We start from the raw sequence: 16,133 nt of genomic DNA on the forward strand, positions 1-16,133 counted from the left end.
TTTAAAGCTTTGACATGCATACGCATACCATTAGGAACTTCCCTATTTTTAACATCAGCACGATGGTTGACATGCTGCATGTTGTGTATAGGACATTGGTTTTTGATCATTACATCGACAGTTCCCTGAGTGCAAATTATGCTTGAGTTACAAAGGCTTCATAAATGCCTTTGGTTGTTTGTTGAATCACTTAAAGTGTAATCTAGGGCAGCAACACAGACCTCCGCAAGACTGGGTGGGGGTTGAGGTGTGGGATTTGAATAAAACATTACTATATAAAGCATCATTCTTTAATGTACATGTCAATCATTGCTTAGAATCCACTGTGGCTTCCCTAAACTTCACATTTGACAGATTCTTGTGACATATACGTCATTTTATTTTTTCTTAATATAGTTTGTGTTTTGCACAAATATTGTGACAGTTCTATACAACTTGATTAGTAATTGAAAAGAACAAATGGTTTACTTTTTTTTATCATCTTAAACCAAAGTTATAAAAGGTAGAGTCAAAACAATGTTTGACAGTGATTCAATCTTTTTCCCCAGAAGATTAAAAGTTGGAAAGGATGTTCAGGCGCAGTGCTCTGACATGATATGTCATTTTAACAGGCTGCTGTGTAAATCATCTTTTGTGAGCCTGTTAAAATATGTATGAGAAATCTGAAATGTGCAGATGTCAGAGAAAATTTGCACAAATCATCTCAACAGTGAGGTCACATGAAAAGTTTGAAAAGCAGTCAAGAAAGCAAAGTTCCAACCATGTTTCTGAACTTCGCTGATTCTTCTCACGAGACATTACAAAAACATCTTTCAGATGTTACAGAACTGAACAAAGTCTACCGCGGCACCACATAAGAAACAAAACCACCTGTAGTTACATTGTTTAGGGGTGATTTAAATATTATAGATTTAAGAAAATAGAAAAGGAGGTGTGGAAGTGGAAGGGGTAAGAGAAGCGGGCTGTTGTGGCACATTTGTCATTGTAGCTGGAGGCTATAGCAGCCTGAGGCTAAACAAGAAGGCATGACAGATCCAAATTAACCCTAAATCTGTTGTCCCACTGCTTCCTATTTTGTCATTTATCTAGGTATATTAATATACCTAGATAAATTATTCTTCAGTGTAAATAGGAGTATATGATGGGAATTTCATGAAACATCAAGTCCGTTTAATGGCTTGGAAGTACAATATCACTCCTGTGCTCTCTTGTTCTGGATAGGATAAGGAGTATGGTATTTGAACCAGTGGCAGAACTGTGTGTGTGTCACTGCAGAACACATGCAATAACGATTCACTGTAAGAGAACTTCTATATGCTTAAGTGTCAAATGTGCAGCAAGGAGATGGGGCACAATGTTCCCTGAGCATAATGACAAAGAAAACAGACAAAATAAATACAAAAAGTTAAATGGTAAATTGTTGTGGTTATAGCAAAAATAGCAAAAATTGTAGCAGAAGTTTATCATTTGTACCTTTTAACAGAATGTTGGTCCATATGAATGAGTATTTGAGCTGCTTGTGACAGACCCATTCCACACATTTTATAACCTTTTAGTCTGTGGGCAAATGGCTAAGGAGGGTCATCATGTGTCCTTAGAAACTAATGAAGGTAGTTGCACTTACCTTAAATAAATAAATACACTTGTACTTAGCCTTAATGAGATGAAGACACCTTGACCTGACACCACTGACAAAATGTCTGTGGATTTTTAGTTTGTCCTTTTTGTTTCCTACACATTGATGTCCACTGGGATTTAGATCCTAAATTTTATTTATCCCAGGTGTGCTGCATCATAGCACACGACGTAGCCTACTAATAATACTTTTTTACTCTATTATTTTTTTAACTCATATTGAGTAAAATATATTCTAGCACTGTAACTCTTACTTGAGTTCAATCTATGGCTACTTTACTTGTCTCTGGTGTCTGGCAAACTAAAGCTCATGAAGACTGGAGGAGATATTGTGGGAAGTTATAAGAAGCAAACTGTCCCATTGAAATGTTTACTAATAATATCACAATTAAATATTTTCCTTAAGTAGTGCAGTCCTAGAAGAAATCATCAAGTTACACTGCAAAATATACTTGCGTAATGTAGCATACCATGTCTGTGAACCTTACCTGTTTTGGGGTTAATAGAGAAGAAATTCTGTGGGTTCCCTGCAGAGATGCGGTAACTCAGACGGGTGGGTGCTGCTGTAAGGTCAGGGTCCTGTGCTTGAATACGAATGACTGGCACATCCTTTGGAGAGTTCTCCTTGACGACGGGGTGGTAGATAGGATCAGATGTGAGAGGAGCATTGTCATTGACGTCTTCAACCTGGTGGAGAAACAATAAGAAATCATAATACCAGGAGAAACAGGCAGGAGAAAAAGACCAAGATTGGATATTGAACTTGTCTAAGCATTGTTGTTTGCATTCCGACTCAATATCTACTATATATTGGTTGGAAATTGATGTGTTGGAAACGGAACTGACAATGCTGATAAAACATGACCCTCTGACTCAGCATGAATGCGTGAAGAAAATGTATTTGCAGATTTTAGGAGTGCTTACTAATCAAAGGACCCCAGGTCTGTGTTGATATGTTATTAATCACAACATGGAAATTTATTTACCAGAAAATGTCATAGATGTCACACTTTAAAAGCACAGTGAATTGATTTGCCTCCTAACGGCATAGATCTGTAATATTTATGGGAAACAGCGAGTTGATTGAGCATTTGCTGAGAGGCACGGAGAGCAAAGACAGTTCAGTCACTGAATGAGAAGCACCTGCTCCTGATTCATTTCTCAATTTTTTGTCTGTGATAAAAAAGGCCAAGAGTAAAGCACCTAATCAGATCACTACACTCAAATATCCCAAGGTGAGAAAGGGCTGCCGATTAAATGTGCTTCTAACTTATGTGAGAGGGTTCTTCTAACAGTGATGAATTCCAGGTATGAGACAACAGATTGTTTTGTAGCTGAAGCAAATGAAAAGAATGGTCCAGTGGTTCATTCAGAAGAGAGATTGCCTAACACAATGCTTTAAATAGCAACACATGGAGAGTTTTTGCTATGTTACTCTCACTTCAGCTACGGCGCTCCCCAACATTATTCCACAAACAGCATAACCCCAAGCTATATGTTGACAAGCTGTGAATAACAATCACTGACATACAAAGCCCCTGACCTTTCAACAGACCACTAAAAACCTTTCTAGCAATGAACACAAAGATACTTGCTTAATACCACATACAATCAAAATCTCTAAGTCAACTATTGGATTTTCTGTAGCAATTACCACAGGTACACGTCTGGCGAGAAACAAAAGACTAATTTGTGGAAAGCACCTTATGCACTGTACCATGTATGGAGGAGAATCTGTGATGTGGTTCTGTGGGCCTGTTTCTCTATAGAGGGCCCTGAGAAGCTTGCTTAAAATCTTAAACTATTTAAAATACCAGGATGTTTAAAAAGTGATGCTTCTTGCTAAGAGAATGCCTAAATTCGCTTTAAAATCTAATTTTGTCTGTTACTCTTGAACTTTGTATGATCATCTTGTAATGTTAATGAATGGTCACACCTCTACATTTGATATTTTGCATGCACTATATACTATATACAGTAAAAAAAATCTCAGCAAATGAGCATTACCTGAATGAAGACTTCAACTGAAGCTGACATGGGCGTAACCCCTCTGTCTGTGGCATACACAGTGAGCCAGTAGGAGTTTTTGGTCTCACAATCCAAGTTACCAGCAGTATAAATCACCCCTGTTGAGGAAAACAGAAACATTAATGCAGCCGTGACTTGGTTAGACAATGCCAATGCATGTCTTTTAGGTGGGTGGAATGTAGATTGGGTATTATCAAGGGGATACATCCTTAAAAGGTCTCGTGGGAAAAGTCTTTGAATACTAAGTTTCCTGTTGCAAAGAGACACATTTAAACTTAACTCTGTGTCCTGGCTTCAGTGACATTCACAGGCATTAGTAGCGCCTCTGTAGTCACCTTCAATGCTTCAGCCTCTCTACAGCTAATCACAGCTGACCAAACTGCTCCCACTGCTATTTGCTCAGTGCTAAACGTACTCTGAACTGCCCTGCACCAAACAAAAAACACTCATACACCCTGACTGAGGCGTGTTTAGTGGCCTTAAGGAAGATGAGTGGCTGACAGCTTTGGTGACCTCTTCAGGGACAGAGAGAACACACACACGCGCACACACACACAAGATGACAAACGGAAGCCTCTTTTATTACTTTCTATAAATCAGTCATGCTGCATTGTCTAAACTTTTAGGAATGGCACAAAAACACTCATGCCTTCATGACCTAACAAAATCCTTTTTTTTTTATTATTTCATATATGTCATGCCAGGACAGCAAAGCAAGATTTTAAATCCCAGTTTATTTAAATAAATTTGAATAAAGTATGTAGAAAAAGCAACTTCTGGTTGTATGGGAAAGATTTCCCTCTAAAACCCAAGGACTCTGTTTTCAGTCTCAGATGTTACACTGTTCACCTTTAAAAACTATGATCACACATTCCAAAAACTGTTGCTTGCTTGCAAATTTGCTCCGTTCTGCCTGAAAACTCAAATTTAATAGCTCTTAGACTAAAATGCTCTCCTCTGGATGGCATCATGCTACTCACATTCAAACTTGCTCAAGCTGGATTTATTATTTTGTTTTTTTTTCTCTTTTGCAAAACTTTGTGATGATTTTGCCCAATAACTGATTCATGCAATAGTACGACACCGTGTGGGACTGACATCACTGCATACAGAAAACTAGTCAAGTAAATTCAGCAGTACAAACTGCAGACCACTGATAAGAAATGCAATCCAATTATTGCAGTTCATATTAGACAGAACAATACAGATGAGGAAGGTTGAGTTTCACACAGTTTCTTCATGACATTTGAGGAAACTTGCAATCTAGTGCAATTTTGCTTTGCATAGGACATTACACCTTCCAAACCACATTGCATGCATTTTCCAAATATGAACAGGATTTCTTGTTTTTGATCTCTGATGTTTCTCTAAACTTTGCAAATGGGCTTTAAAAAATATGCTTGTTTAGAAATGTGCTTTGCTCTCTCTCAAAACTATGTTTCTATGCCCAAATCTACCATCTCTTGCATTAATATTCTGATTGCATCATACTTCTCCATGTAAAACCCCCTACTCAGTTTGTTCTCATCTGTTCATGGATTATTTTTATTGTACAACAAAATGCAGTAGCTCTGCCTAATAGCGAATGAAAGCACACTGTGTTACAGTGCCTTCTTTGCAGTGTGGTAACAGTATCTACAACGTTTATTCAAAATAAAGCTAAGTGAATTCAACAATGAGAACCACAGAATGTTGTAGATACTCAAAAGGTAAAAGCTGAATATTTTTTTAACGTTAAACCTTCCTGCCCCACAGCCATGAGAAAGTAAGAAAACATTTGCGTTGTTGGTCCAAATGATTCTTTTCATTAATGACGGAATATTTCTGAAATACCAAGGCCAAATTACAGGAGTGTGAAATAGATGACACGTTTTCTGTAAGTTAAACATATTGGTAATGTGCTTTATCGGTTAAATTTCATGAAACATGCCAAAGATGTTTTTAAAAGTGCGATATATCTGTTTATGGTTCAGCTGAGCTGAATTGAACTGAGCTGATTTAAAGTGAATCAGCTATAGAATATTTGCCAAATGCTGGAAATGTGGATGTTGGAATTGCATCACATGTCCACAACTGCCTAACAAATTGGCACTGAAGTTTAGAACTTGATAAATTTACAGTCTTTTGACTACTGCTCTGAAATGAGAAGTAATCATTTACTCCGGATCTTATATGGTTATCAAAACCCAAATATTGCTACTAGACCTGCTGCTTATTAGAGTCTCTTTGCAAAGACAAACTTAATTACAGTTATTAGAATAGATAAAAATAAATAGCTACTGATAGGTATTTTATATCATTTTGTGACCTTGCGATGCTGAAAGTGCCTAATGATGTGCCAAATTAATCTTTCATATTTAAACCATGTTGCAGCAAAGTGTTCCAGACTAACCTGGAAGTGCTTTTAGATCTCAGCGACCAGGTTTATTTTTACTTGCTTGTGGCTTTAATTCTTGAATGTTCATAGAACTTGAAGTTTTGAACTCTGCTTTAAGCTATGTTTCAAATATTAATTTGCAAATTGCTTGATGCAGACATACCCCCCACAAGGTTGGCCATTATCTGCTTATTTTGGACACCCTAAATTATGGTGATTGGAACACCAGTTTCTACATAATGCTGATATTATTGAGGCTTCACTAAGCTGTAGCTGAGCAAGGGATTTCCTCCAAGTCAGGTCATGACCATATCTGCATTCATCCCTTTAAAAGATGGGAAATAAACATATTGAGACTCGTCAGTGTGTCTCTAATGCTGACCCTGAACTCCTACAATCTTCAATAAAATGTATATAAAACATGATATATAATATTTATTATACGTCACTTCTCTAACTTTGCTAGTCAGCCACAAACTCCCCATGTACTTTCACACAAATCAGGTGCCAACAATGGGGAAACCATCAATTAAATTAGGACTAAGCAGCCAACCCAGAACACATGCAATGAATAGCAAAAGTGTTTGCTGAGACACATGCTTGCCCTGTCGTCCTTGACCATGTCCTTTTCAAAACACATCTCATCGCTGTCAAATAGTCCCGACAGAGAGACAAGGAAAACAGAGCTGGCTCTTTCAAAAGCTCTTTGAACTTTAAAACCGACAGCCACCATTCACCAGATTCAATATGAATCGGACTTGACAGCCTCCATTCTCACCATAAATAACACACTTGAAAGAGTGGACAAGAAAAAATTGAAGGGTCACGCCACTTTCTCTAATTCAGAAGTTGTGCAGCCCAGCAAAGGTTTAACATCCATCCATCAGGTTCGTTTACATCCCCATCCATGAGAAACATGTTAGTGACCTAACTATCTAATTAATGCTAGCAAATGATCAATGCCAAGACTGATTAAAAAATATTGTCATCATTTTTCTCTTCAGAAAGTGCTTTGCATGCAACATGAAAGTACAGCCCATTAATTTTTAATAAATGTGAAATGTATGCTTCTTAAATATGTCTCCATGTGACTTAACAAGTACTTTATCTTGACTGTGACAAATATGGAGCTTGCAAAGTGCACTAATAGAGGAGCTCCTGACAGATGTCCAATGAGAAATTGGGAAGCTTTAGTCCTCCCTGGCCAATGACAGGAATACAAATTTTTGTTTAAAGTTCAGCCAGCTTTGGATATAAGCCAGAAAGGATCCAACATTTCTTTTGATAAAGTGACCACGTTTTTTTCATCAGTGCCTTAATGGACATGGAAGAAACATCTAAATATCAAATAGAGGAATAGAAGGCCTTTATCAGTGGAAAATACTCCAGACAACGAAGGCGTCATGCCCTACATAATGCATCAAAGAGCCTGTTTTGAAACTAAGAGCAGGGCTGATATAAGACATACGTTAAAAGAACCTAAACACAAGACCTCATTCCTTCTAATTTTATCCGTATTTCATTTTTTTTTCCATCTCTCTCTGTCTAAATCCCCTTTTCTTCATATACTTAGTTTGGCAGTGAGAGCCAGATTCACATGCAGCCAGATCAGGGACTCAATACGGCAGCAAAATGCACCATAGAAGGACAGACCGAAGTGCTGTCCACAGCTGACTTCTTCAGCACAATGAAATAAATCAAATTACACATCTCCTTGTTCAACCTTTTCATTTGACACAAAATGGCTTCGGTACTTTTTATGCTTATTATATTAGGAGAGAAAAACAACAAATAACTCCAGATTAGAAAAAAAACAACATAAAAGAACCTGGAAGGAAGAAAGCTGTATTTTCTTCTGACACTTTTTATGCACTCCAGACCCCCCCCTGCATCCTCTTCCTTCCTCTCTTCAGTTTCACTTCCACTCCTCTCTCCCTTTAGTTTCTGCTCTAACAAGCAGTTTGATTTCCCCTGGAAAATCTGCACTCAATAAACGTTCTCACTGTCTGTGATGTTCCTCACTGAGGTTTTAACACCAAAGTGAATGAAGACTCCGAGCAGGGCTTCTTCATGTATTCCAACATTGTTTCTTTATGAGCACAAACTAGACAGTAAACATATGAGACTGCATATGTAAATATAGTCGGAAAAAGGATTTGCCTTTGCATTTTTCATGATGTGTTGCTTTTTGAGACTTATTTGCCTACTTCGTGCTGGCAGACAGGTTATGCCTAAGTACTTTCTGGATTCAACATGCAGTAATCAGACCTTGGTGTGAATTTATTACAGTTAATTCACGATTTAACAAAAGGAAGAACTCAAAACTGTGTTGTTAGTGTGGTTTGGCTAGCTGTTTTTTCTTTCTTAACAGGTAGAGTTATAATCTGAAAAAAAATGCATTTTTTAATTCTGGTTGTATTTGTCTTTTAATAAAATATTTTGTAAACATTAAAGTATTAAATAAAAATTCAGATAATATTTGAACACTTATTTGCAGGAAATGGAGGATTGTCAAATATCAAAAATGCTGTACTTTCAAAACTAAAAACAATGCAAAGAAAACAAGTCGATGTTCACTTTTAAAGGAACAATTCTATTGTTTTAACTTAAAAGAGTCCCGAAATCAATATTTGGTGGAATGTCAACCACAGCGTTAATGAGTCTTGGAATTCACTGCACTATATTTTTACACTGGAGCTGCATTCAGGTGATAACCGTAAACAATACCATTAACAAGCGTCATTAACAAGAATGATACTTGTGACTGAATTTAAAAATGCTGAATTATATACTTTTTCATATAAAAATGTGCTTTTAGTTTAATTGACAGACTGGAACACATCATAAAAGTTAACTGAGTGTCACTCTCTCTGTCCATCTGCTTCACTCTCAACTATAGTCAATAATAATTAGCCCCGCTAAATGTCAATACAAGCTTCCATTGTAGTTTATATACAGTAGTGCAACATGAGGTAAGGGGAAAAGGGCACTAGAGAAAACACTATTTGTACCACTTAATGCATGCAAAAGTTCAGAGCGGGAATATTAGTAGATATTTATTTTTTTCCAATTAGTATTGCAGTTACTCCTCACTGTACTCCCACTGCTTGCACAGAACTTTTGGTCCGCATATGCAGCTTTATAAATCATAAACTAATTAATTTCATTAATCAGTTCTATGATGTCTGCCAATACGAACTGTCAAATACCTTGAAGCATACAGGTCCTGTATAGGTACCATGAAAATGTTAAAACAAGAGAGCAATATTTTTTGTTTTGAAAAAGAAAGAGCCTTTAAAGCATGCTAAAATGGATACCATAAATTAAAAATACCAAGCACTGAATAAGTCACATCTAATACATAACATTTCTGTTTTAGGTTTTCTTCTTGCGCATTTCAGAGGAGCATGTTAGCAAGCAGAGGACTGACAGACAGCTTTAAATAATAAAGTTACAAATACTTATTATTCTCACTTTGGCTAATTCTTTTTACAACATTGGCTGCGACAACAGCAAGATTAAAAGCCAGCAAATGTATAAAAGGTCTTATTCATTCCCAGAGCGCTCCGCAGTTAAGTAGAACTGAACAAACCCAGTTTAAATGTTTCACCAGCACGGAGAGAGAGATGCAGAAAAATAGGTCTAAAACCTCCAGTGACATACAGTAGATGCTGTTCTGGCAAGATCCTGCAACGATTCTTCATGGAAAAATTATTGCAGTATCTTGCACCTACTGTATTTCAAGTACCTTCTCATACTGGGTCACGCCTCTTAAATAAGTCACTTATTTCTCAATACTTAGAAACGGTGGGCTGCTGTGCAGGACACCCTTGATCACTGTTATCTGCACAGCACTAGATCAGTTATATGGTGCTGCCTGAGGCTCAGCGACTGTCGCTACCATGCTGCCATCATTACAGTAATGATCTCCCAGTACACAGCTCCTGTGTGAGGTCACAGCTACACTCTCACTAAGGCTGTACAACACACTGCCCTAACTTTCTACGCCTAATATTCATTTTTTTTTTTATTGGTGTTTTTTGTTTTTTTTTCTCCAAAAGAAACTTGAGGTCACAAGGTTAGGCTGTTTCGTCACTTACCAAAATAAAGCACAAAAGTAATGAAAAACACAAAACGGAACAGCAATCATACATATGTGGAACCCGTCATTACAGGCTTTTGACCTGGTAAGGTTCCCCATTTGCAATTCATTTAGTTATCAGTATTCTAAGCATTGTGCTGCACATTATTGGATTTCCACTTCACATAAATAGGCTTCGAAATTGATCCAGTGTCACACCTGTGTCTTCGTCGATGGTAAAAGTGCCCAGTCCGCTGCCTCCACGGACAGAGTATCTCAAGACGCCATCTCGTCCCCTGTCATCATCTTTAGCGATGACTGTCAGGACACTTGTTCCTGTGCGAGAGTTCTCCTTTACTGAACCTTTCACAGCAAAGTCAAGGAAGTAGGGGGCATACAAATTTTCATTGACGTCCGCCACCTGAAGAAAAGTGATAGTTGATTTTAATGTGGATGGAAGAAAGTGTGTGGATTTATGTCGTTTGTTTGCCATCAGAGACATAAGCCAATTATGTGGGATTCTTTTACGCACCTCAATCTCCACAAATGTGACACTCCGAAGGCTTGAGATTCCTCTGTCTTCTGCCACAACAGTCAGGTTAAAGAACTGTTTTGTTTCAAAATCTAGCTCCTTGTTTATCCTCAGTATGCCGGTCACGGCACTGATCTGCACAGAGAATTTTATTGGGCACAGTCAATTTCTTCATCGACTGCCTTTTAAATATAAGAAAAATCTTGCACAAAACTGTACATATGCATGCCTAATAGGGATTTACGGCATGTGTTCTATTTTTTTTTTTTTTTGTGTGTATAAAAAAATGGTTTTCTGAGACTGAAAGAGATATGAACCAGTTGCAAAATGTGTTGAGATTTCAATACATTTTCTCTGGGCTACAGAAATTGTTATTAAAATATCTCTTGATTTTGGGCTCACTTTGTGGGGCTTTTTTAAAAATATATACATTTCTCAGATTCACAAATGGAAATAGATTTAATTATCATTGATTAATTTCTGCTAATTACATGGGAAACAGTGAAATTTTGCATGTCAATAATGACGTTCTGCTGCACAAAACATTATAGATTATGCGTACTCAGACAAGACCTACCTCGAAAGTGCCATTGAAGTCATTGATCAATGAATATCGGACTTGTCCACCAGGTCCAACATCTGGGTCCTGAGCCTGCACCCAAGTGATCACAGTTCCAGGGGGCAGATCCTCTGGTACCCGGGTAATGTAGCTGCTGGGGATGAAAGCTGGAGAGCAGTCATTGATGTCCTCCACTATTATGCTTAGAGTAGTTACTGATGACCTCCGGGTGCCTCTTTCGGCCTTGTCTCTCACTTCAATCTTCAATATAAATACAGGATGTGCTTCTCTGTCCAGTTGACTTGCAACAAATACACTTCCAGTTTCACTGTCGATACCAAACTGAGGGACACTGGTGAGCATTCTAAAGGAGAACTGTCCATTCTGGCCTATGTCCCTGTCAAAAGCAGTAATTGCAATAACTTCCATGCCGAGGTCTGCGTTTTCTGAAACAATGGCAGAGTAACTGTCTTGATAAAATTGAGGATTATTGTCATTTGCGTCCTCAATGATCACTGTAAGCAGTCTCCAGTTGGACATCTGAGGAATTCCCTGATCATAGATGGTAATATTCAGGAAATAGCGATCCTGTCGCTCACGATCCAGTGGTTGCAAAACGGTTATCAGGCCACTCTCCATGTTGATATTGAAGCTGTTCTCTTTGTTACCATCATAAATAGAAAAAAGAACACGACCGTTAAAACCAATGTCAGCATCTCGTGCCCGCACCTGAAAAACGCTGGAGCCAGGACTCAGATCCTCTCGTACAAGAATGCTTGTAGGCAGAGCTTCAAACTGTGGAGCTTGTTTGTTTGTAGAGAAAAGGTCTATGTATCTTTCATCAGACCTTGGTTTAGCCATTGCAGATGCCTTGGAGACCATTTTCTCTGCAAGAAACTGAGCTACCCTGGTCTCTTTGCAGGTGAACCCACCGGGTGGCATCCTGCCTCTCACCACTGATATATTAACGAATGTTGGATCAGAGGACATCTCACCATCTGTTGCGGCCACTTTCAGGTTAAATATCGAATTTTTTAAACTGTCTGATGCAAACGATCTTTTCAGTGTCAAAGCCCCCGAGTTAGGATTTAATTCAAAATTGTCTAACTCGTTCCCAGACAGTATCTTGTACCTCACCATTCCAACTTCATCGATATCTATGGCCGACAAAGTAACAATGGTCTGGTTCACTGGAAAATCACGGCTTATCATGCCTCTGCAAGAAACCTTCTCAAAAGCAGGCTTATTATCATTAATATTTACCACCCGAATGGTGACATTAACCTCTGTTTCTCTTCTGTAGGGCGAACCCCAGTCAGAGGCTCGTACTGCAAAAATATAAATATCCTCTGAGGACTCAAAGTCCAAATCTCTTGTGATCGTCAGCTCCCCTGTGTCCTGGTCTATACTAAATGGAATAGACTCCTCACCATTGATTGTGTGAGTTACATATCCATTTTCTCCTTTATCACTGTCCACAGCAGACACCACAAGAACAACAGTCCCTACAGGTAAGCTCTCATTAATTGCAATATCATAGGATGGCTTGCTGAACACTGGGGAGTTATCATTTGCATCTTCTATGTTAATTTGAACCCTCGCTTGCTGTTGACTGACATAATCAACTACCTCCATCTCCATGAAATCCTGGGATATCTTTGTCAGCTGCCTTATGGTCATAATAATCCCAGTCAAAGGGTTTATATCAAAGTACATTGGATCTGAGAGGCTCCTGAAACTGTAATTGACACTTAGAGGAGCTGGGGATATTTTCACCACCTCCACAATAGTGCCTGGGGGAGCTACTTCACTCACCTTGACTACATAAACATCTTTCTCAAAGTTTGCCAATACCGGGTCTTGCTTTGTAACCACTAACTGAACAACTTGGGTATTGGAAAATTTTGGAGGTATACCTCTGTCTTTGGCCTGGAAAGTTAAGTTGCAGCCATAGGGATATGTTTCCCAGTTGATCAACTCCGAGGATTTAACCCTATATTTGTTCCCAAAAGCTAATCTCTCAATGGCAAACTGTTCAAAAGGGTCTCCTTCGATAATGGAAACCCACTCTATGTCCCCAGATAACCCCTCATCTTTATCCTCCACAGTCAGTATGGCATAGATGAGGTCCTTGTCTATCAAAGACGGAGCCACTGCTACTGCACTGAGAACAGGAGCAAATTCATTAACCCTATCCACAGTTAAGACTAACCGAGCAGTGCTGCTGACGCCATTATTTCCATAGAGTTTCATTCCTCTGTCAACCACCTGCACCTCCAGTTCAAATCTTTCTCTCTTGTCTATCCTGGGTCGACCTGTGAGGGTTATGACCCCACTGGTTGGATGAACGGCAAAGAGCTCTATTCTGTTCTTGAAGAAGTAGTAGAACTCCCCGTTGGAGCCAATGTCAGCATCTGTGGCTGTTACCCGTCCAATGCTGGTGCCCAGGAGTGCACTTTCAGAAACAACAAATGAATAGAAGGTTGGAGAAAAGAGTGGTCGGAGGTCATTTGTGTCCAAGACCTTAATAAATATAGTAACCAAGGCCTCCAGACCAGTATGGGAAGATGCCTTGACTGTCAGAGTGTAATTGTCCTGTACCTCCCGGTTCAGCGTGGCACCATTGCCTCCATTAGTGCTTATACGTAAAAAACAAAAATCTCCCATTACAAACTCCTCAGCTTGAAAGATGCCATCGGTGTCTCCAGACTCAATTGAATATTTTAAGTCTAAAGGCCAGGATGGCACAAGAGTGATGCCCATTTTCACCTCACTTCTGATATAGGTTCTTACTGCTGAGTTCTCAAAGATTGTAGCATTATAGGATGGCTGGGTGAAGAGCAACAAGCCTTGTCCTGCTCTAGGTGTGGATAAAAACTGGGCTTGGACGTTGGGTAAACAGAGGAATATGCATGAAACAAAACAAAAGAAAAGAAAAAAAGTGGGTAGAGGAAACATATTTCCCCACAGATTAAGCTTCATCAATATTCCATCACTGAGACATCCTGTTAAAGAAAAAAAAACGACAGAGAACAGACCTGAATTTAGTTGATACATGTTTAAGATATGTCTACAAAGAAGATTTGAATAATCATTATAGGATAAAAACTTACAAAGACATTTCAGGAGTAGAGATTTGTCCTGTGTTAATGACAGCGCAGTTGGTCGTACAACAGCGGCTTGCATTTTGACACCGACTTCTGAAAATGATAAAATGAGATCTCTTTAGGCAACAAATATAAAACCCAACTTAAGTTATGGGTTTGTTTCTGGTGTGAAGATACCATGGTATAAAAATAATATAAGTTCGAACATGCTCACTTTCATTGTTTTCCAATGAAGTCCTTTTATTGAGATGCTAAAAGAACTGCCAAACACCAGAGTTTTTGTTTGGCTGCTTGAGGGTTAGTGCAGCACTGCCCCTCCCCTACATGTTGCTGTGTCAGCTGGTTGAAAGAAGGCTGCAATACATTTATTACTTGTGACTACTATGTCATTTTTTCTGAAAGAGTTAAAGTTTCCCATAGTACCATGGTTATGGTTTAAAATTCCCATAATGTCATCCCAGAAAAAGTGGGGGGGGGGGGTTTCTAGCTGTTTAAAGAATGAGGTAATGCAGACCTGTTCTTCCCCCACTTGTTGCTGCACAGGCCAAGCTGGTGGAGAAAAGGCTAATGCACTTCTCCTTTGCTTTATAGAAAGTCATGGACAGCTTAAAATATTTTTATCTTGGGAAAACATGGACACTACATTGCTGGGAAGAAACTATTTGTCCAATTTCTTCCATTATTGCTTTCTCATCACACTTCAGATCATCAAACTAATTTTAATCTCATTCATAATTAGATAACCAAAACATGTACACTATTTGAAACAAAAATTTTCTTTATTAAGGTAAAAGAAAATGCTATTCAATTCAACCAGGTCCTAAGTGGAAAAGCATTTTTGTTTGTAATAATTGGCAATGACTCTCTTTTATCTATGTGGTCCACTCTTTTTTGCCAAATTGTTTAAATTCAATCAATTTAAACAATTTGGCAAAGAATGAAATTTTAAGAAAGAGCAGCTTGTTTTAGGTCATGTCACAGGATCACAATCAAATCTCAATTTTGATTAGGAAACTCCAAAATGTTCCTTCTGTGTTTTTAAGCATTCAGAGGTGCTGCTGTGTTTTGGGTCATTGTCCTCCTTCATAATCTAAGTGTGTGTTAGAGAGCTTTTCTATCAATTATGGCAAATCGTTCAGATCCTAAGAATGAAAAGCAACCTATAGCATCAACACAAATGAAAGGATTTCTTAATTTTGCAGGTTCAGGCAGTAACAACTGCAGGGTGTGGCCAATGAAATTGAATCACAGATGTGAAAGTTACTCTATGATCAAGACGGATTCATATTGTGTACATATAGGTTCAGGTTGGTTTGTATACCTTTTTTTGCACCTAATAATGGGTTTCTTTAAAACCTTCTTTTTGCATTTACATGTTAAGACATGTCTGTTTTAACATTTTATTGAAAATCTGAAACACAAGTGTGAAAAAAAGAAAAAACCAAAGAAATCTGAAGAAAAAGGGGAACTTTTTTCTTTTTTTTTTTTTTTACTATGAGCAGTTATATATGATTTATTACTGTTTAAAATGATTTAATAAAAACTGTGATACCATGAAATAAGTATCATGCCCTGACAATCACTGACTCATTCCCATCCTCCATGTTAACAGAAAATAAAGCTTTTTGGCAAAATAACAGACGGCCTATCAGAAACAATTGTTGTAATCTTAAAATTTATTTTCAGTCTTTATAATTAGTTTAAGAAGAGGCAGTACTGCAAGGAAACCTTTTTCAAAAGTCACCCTGTTTAGAAATTGAATTGGCCAGATACTGTTGTAACAGATTCATTTTGACAGATTCATCCATATCACT

At 38.1% G+C, this 16,133-nt stretch overlaps 1 protein-coding gene across 2 annotated transcripts in view; it reads right to left on the reverse strand.

Moving 5' to 3' along the window:
• Nucleotides 1-14,197, reverse strand: part of fat3b (FAT atypical cadherin 3b) — a 76,396-nt gene extending 62,199 nt beyond the window's left edge. For both annotated transcript variants that reach the window (XM_014980687.2, XM_088012695.1), the window contains exons 1-5: nucleotides 11,231-14,197; nucleotides 10,654-10,788; nucleotides 10,341-10,542; nucleotides 3,643-3,761; nucleotides 2,124-2,322 (exon numbers count right to left, since the gene is read on the reverse strand). In XM_014980687.2, coding sequence (XP_014836173.2) covers nucleotides 2,124-2,322; nucleotides 3,643-3,761; nucleotides 10,341-10,542; nucleotides 10,654-10,788; nucleotides 11,231-14,194 — 3,619 coding nt within the window. In that variant the 5' untranslated portion in view covers nucleotides 14,195-14,197. The remainder of the gene's footprint in view (nucleotides 1-2,123; nucleotides 2,323-3,642; nucleotides 3,762-10,340; nucleotides 10,543-10,653; nucleotides 10,789-11,230) is intronic.
• Between the last annotated feature and the right edge of the window lie 1,936 nt (nucleotides 14,198-16,133).

This window comes from Poecilia mexicana, unplaced genomic scaffold (assembly GCF_051168715.1).
Source record: "Poecilia mexicana isolate PSO_F unplaced genomic scaffold, ASM5116871v1 scaffold_14, whole genome shotgun sequence".
Classification (NCBI taxonomy): Eukaryota; Metazoa; Chordata; class Actinopteri; order Cyprinodontiformes; family Poeciliidae; genus Poecilia; species Poecilia mexicana.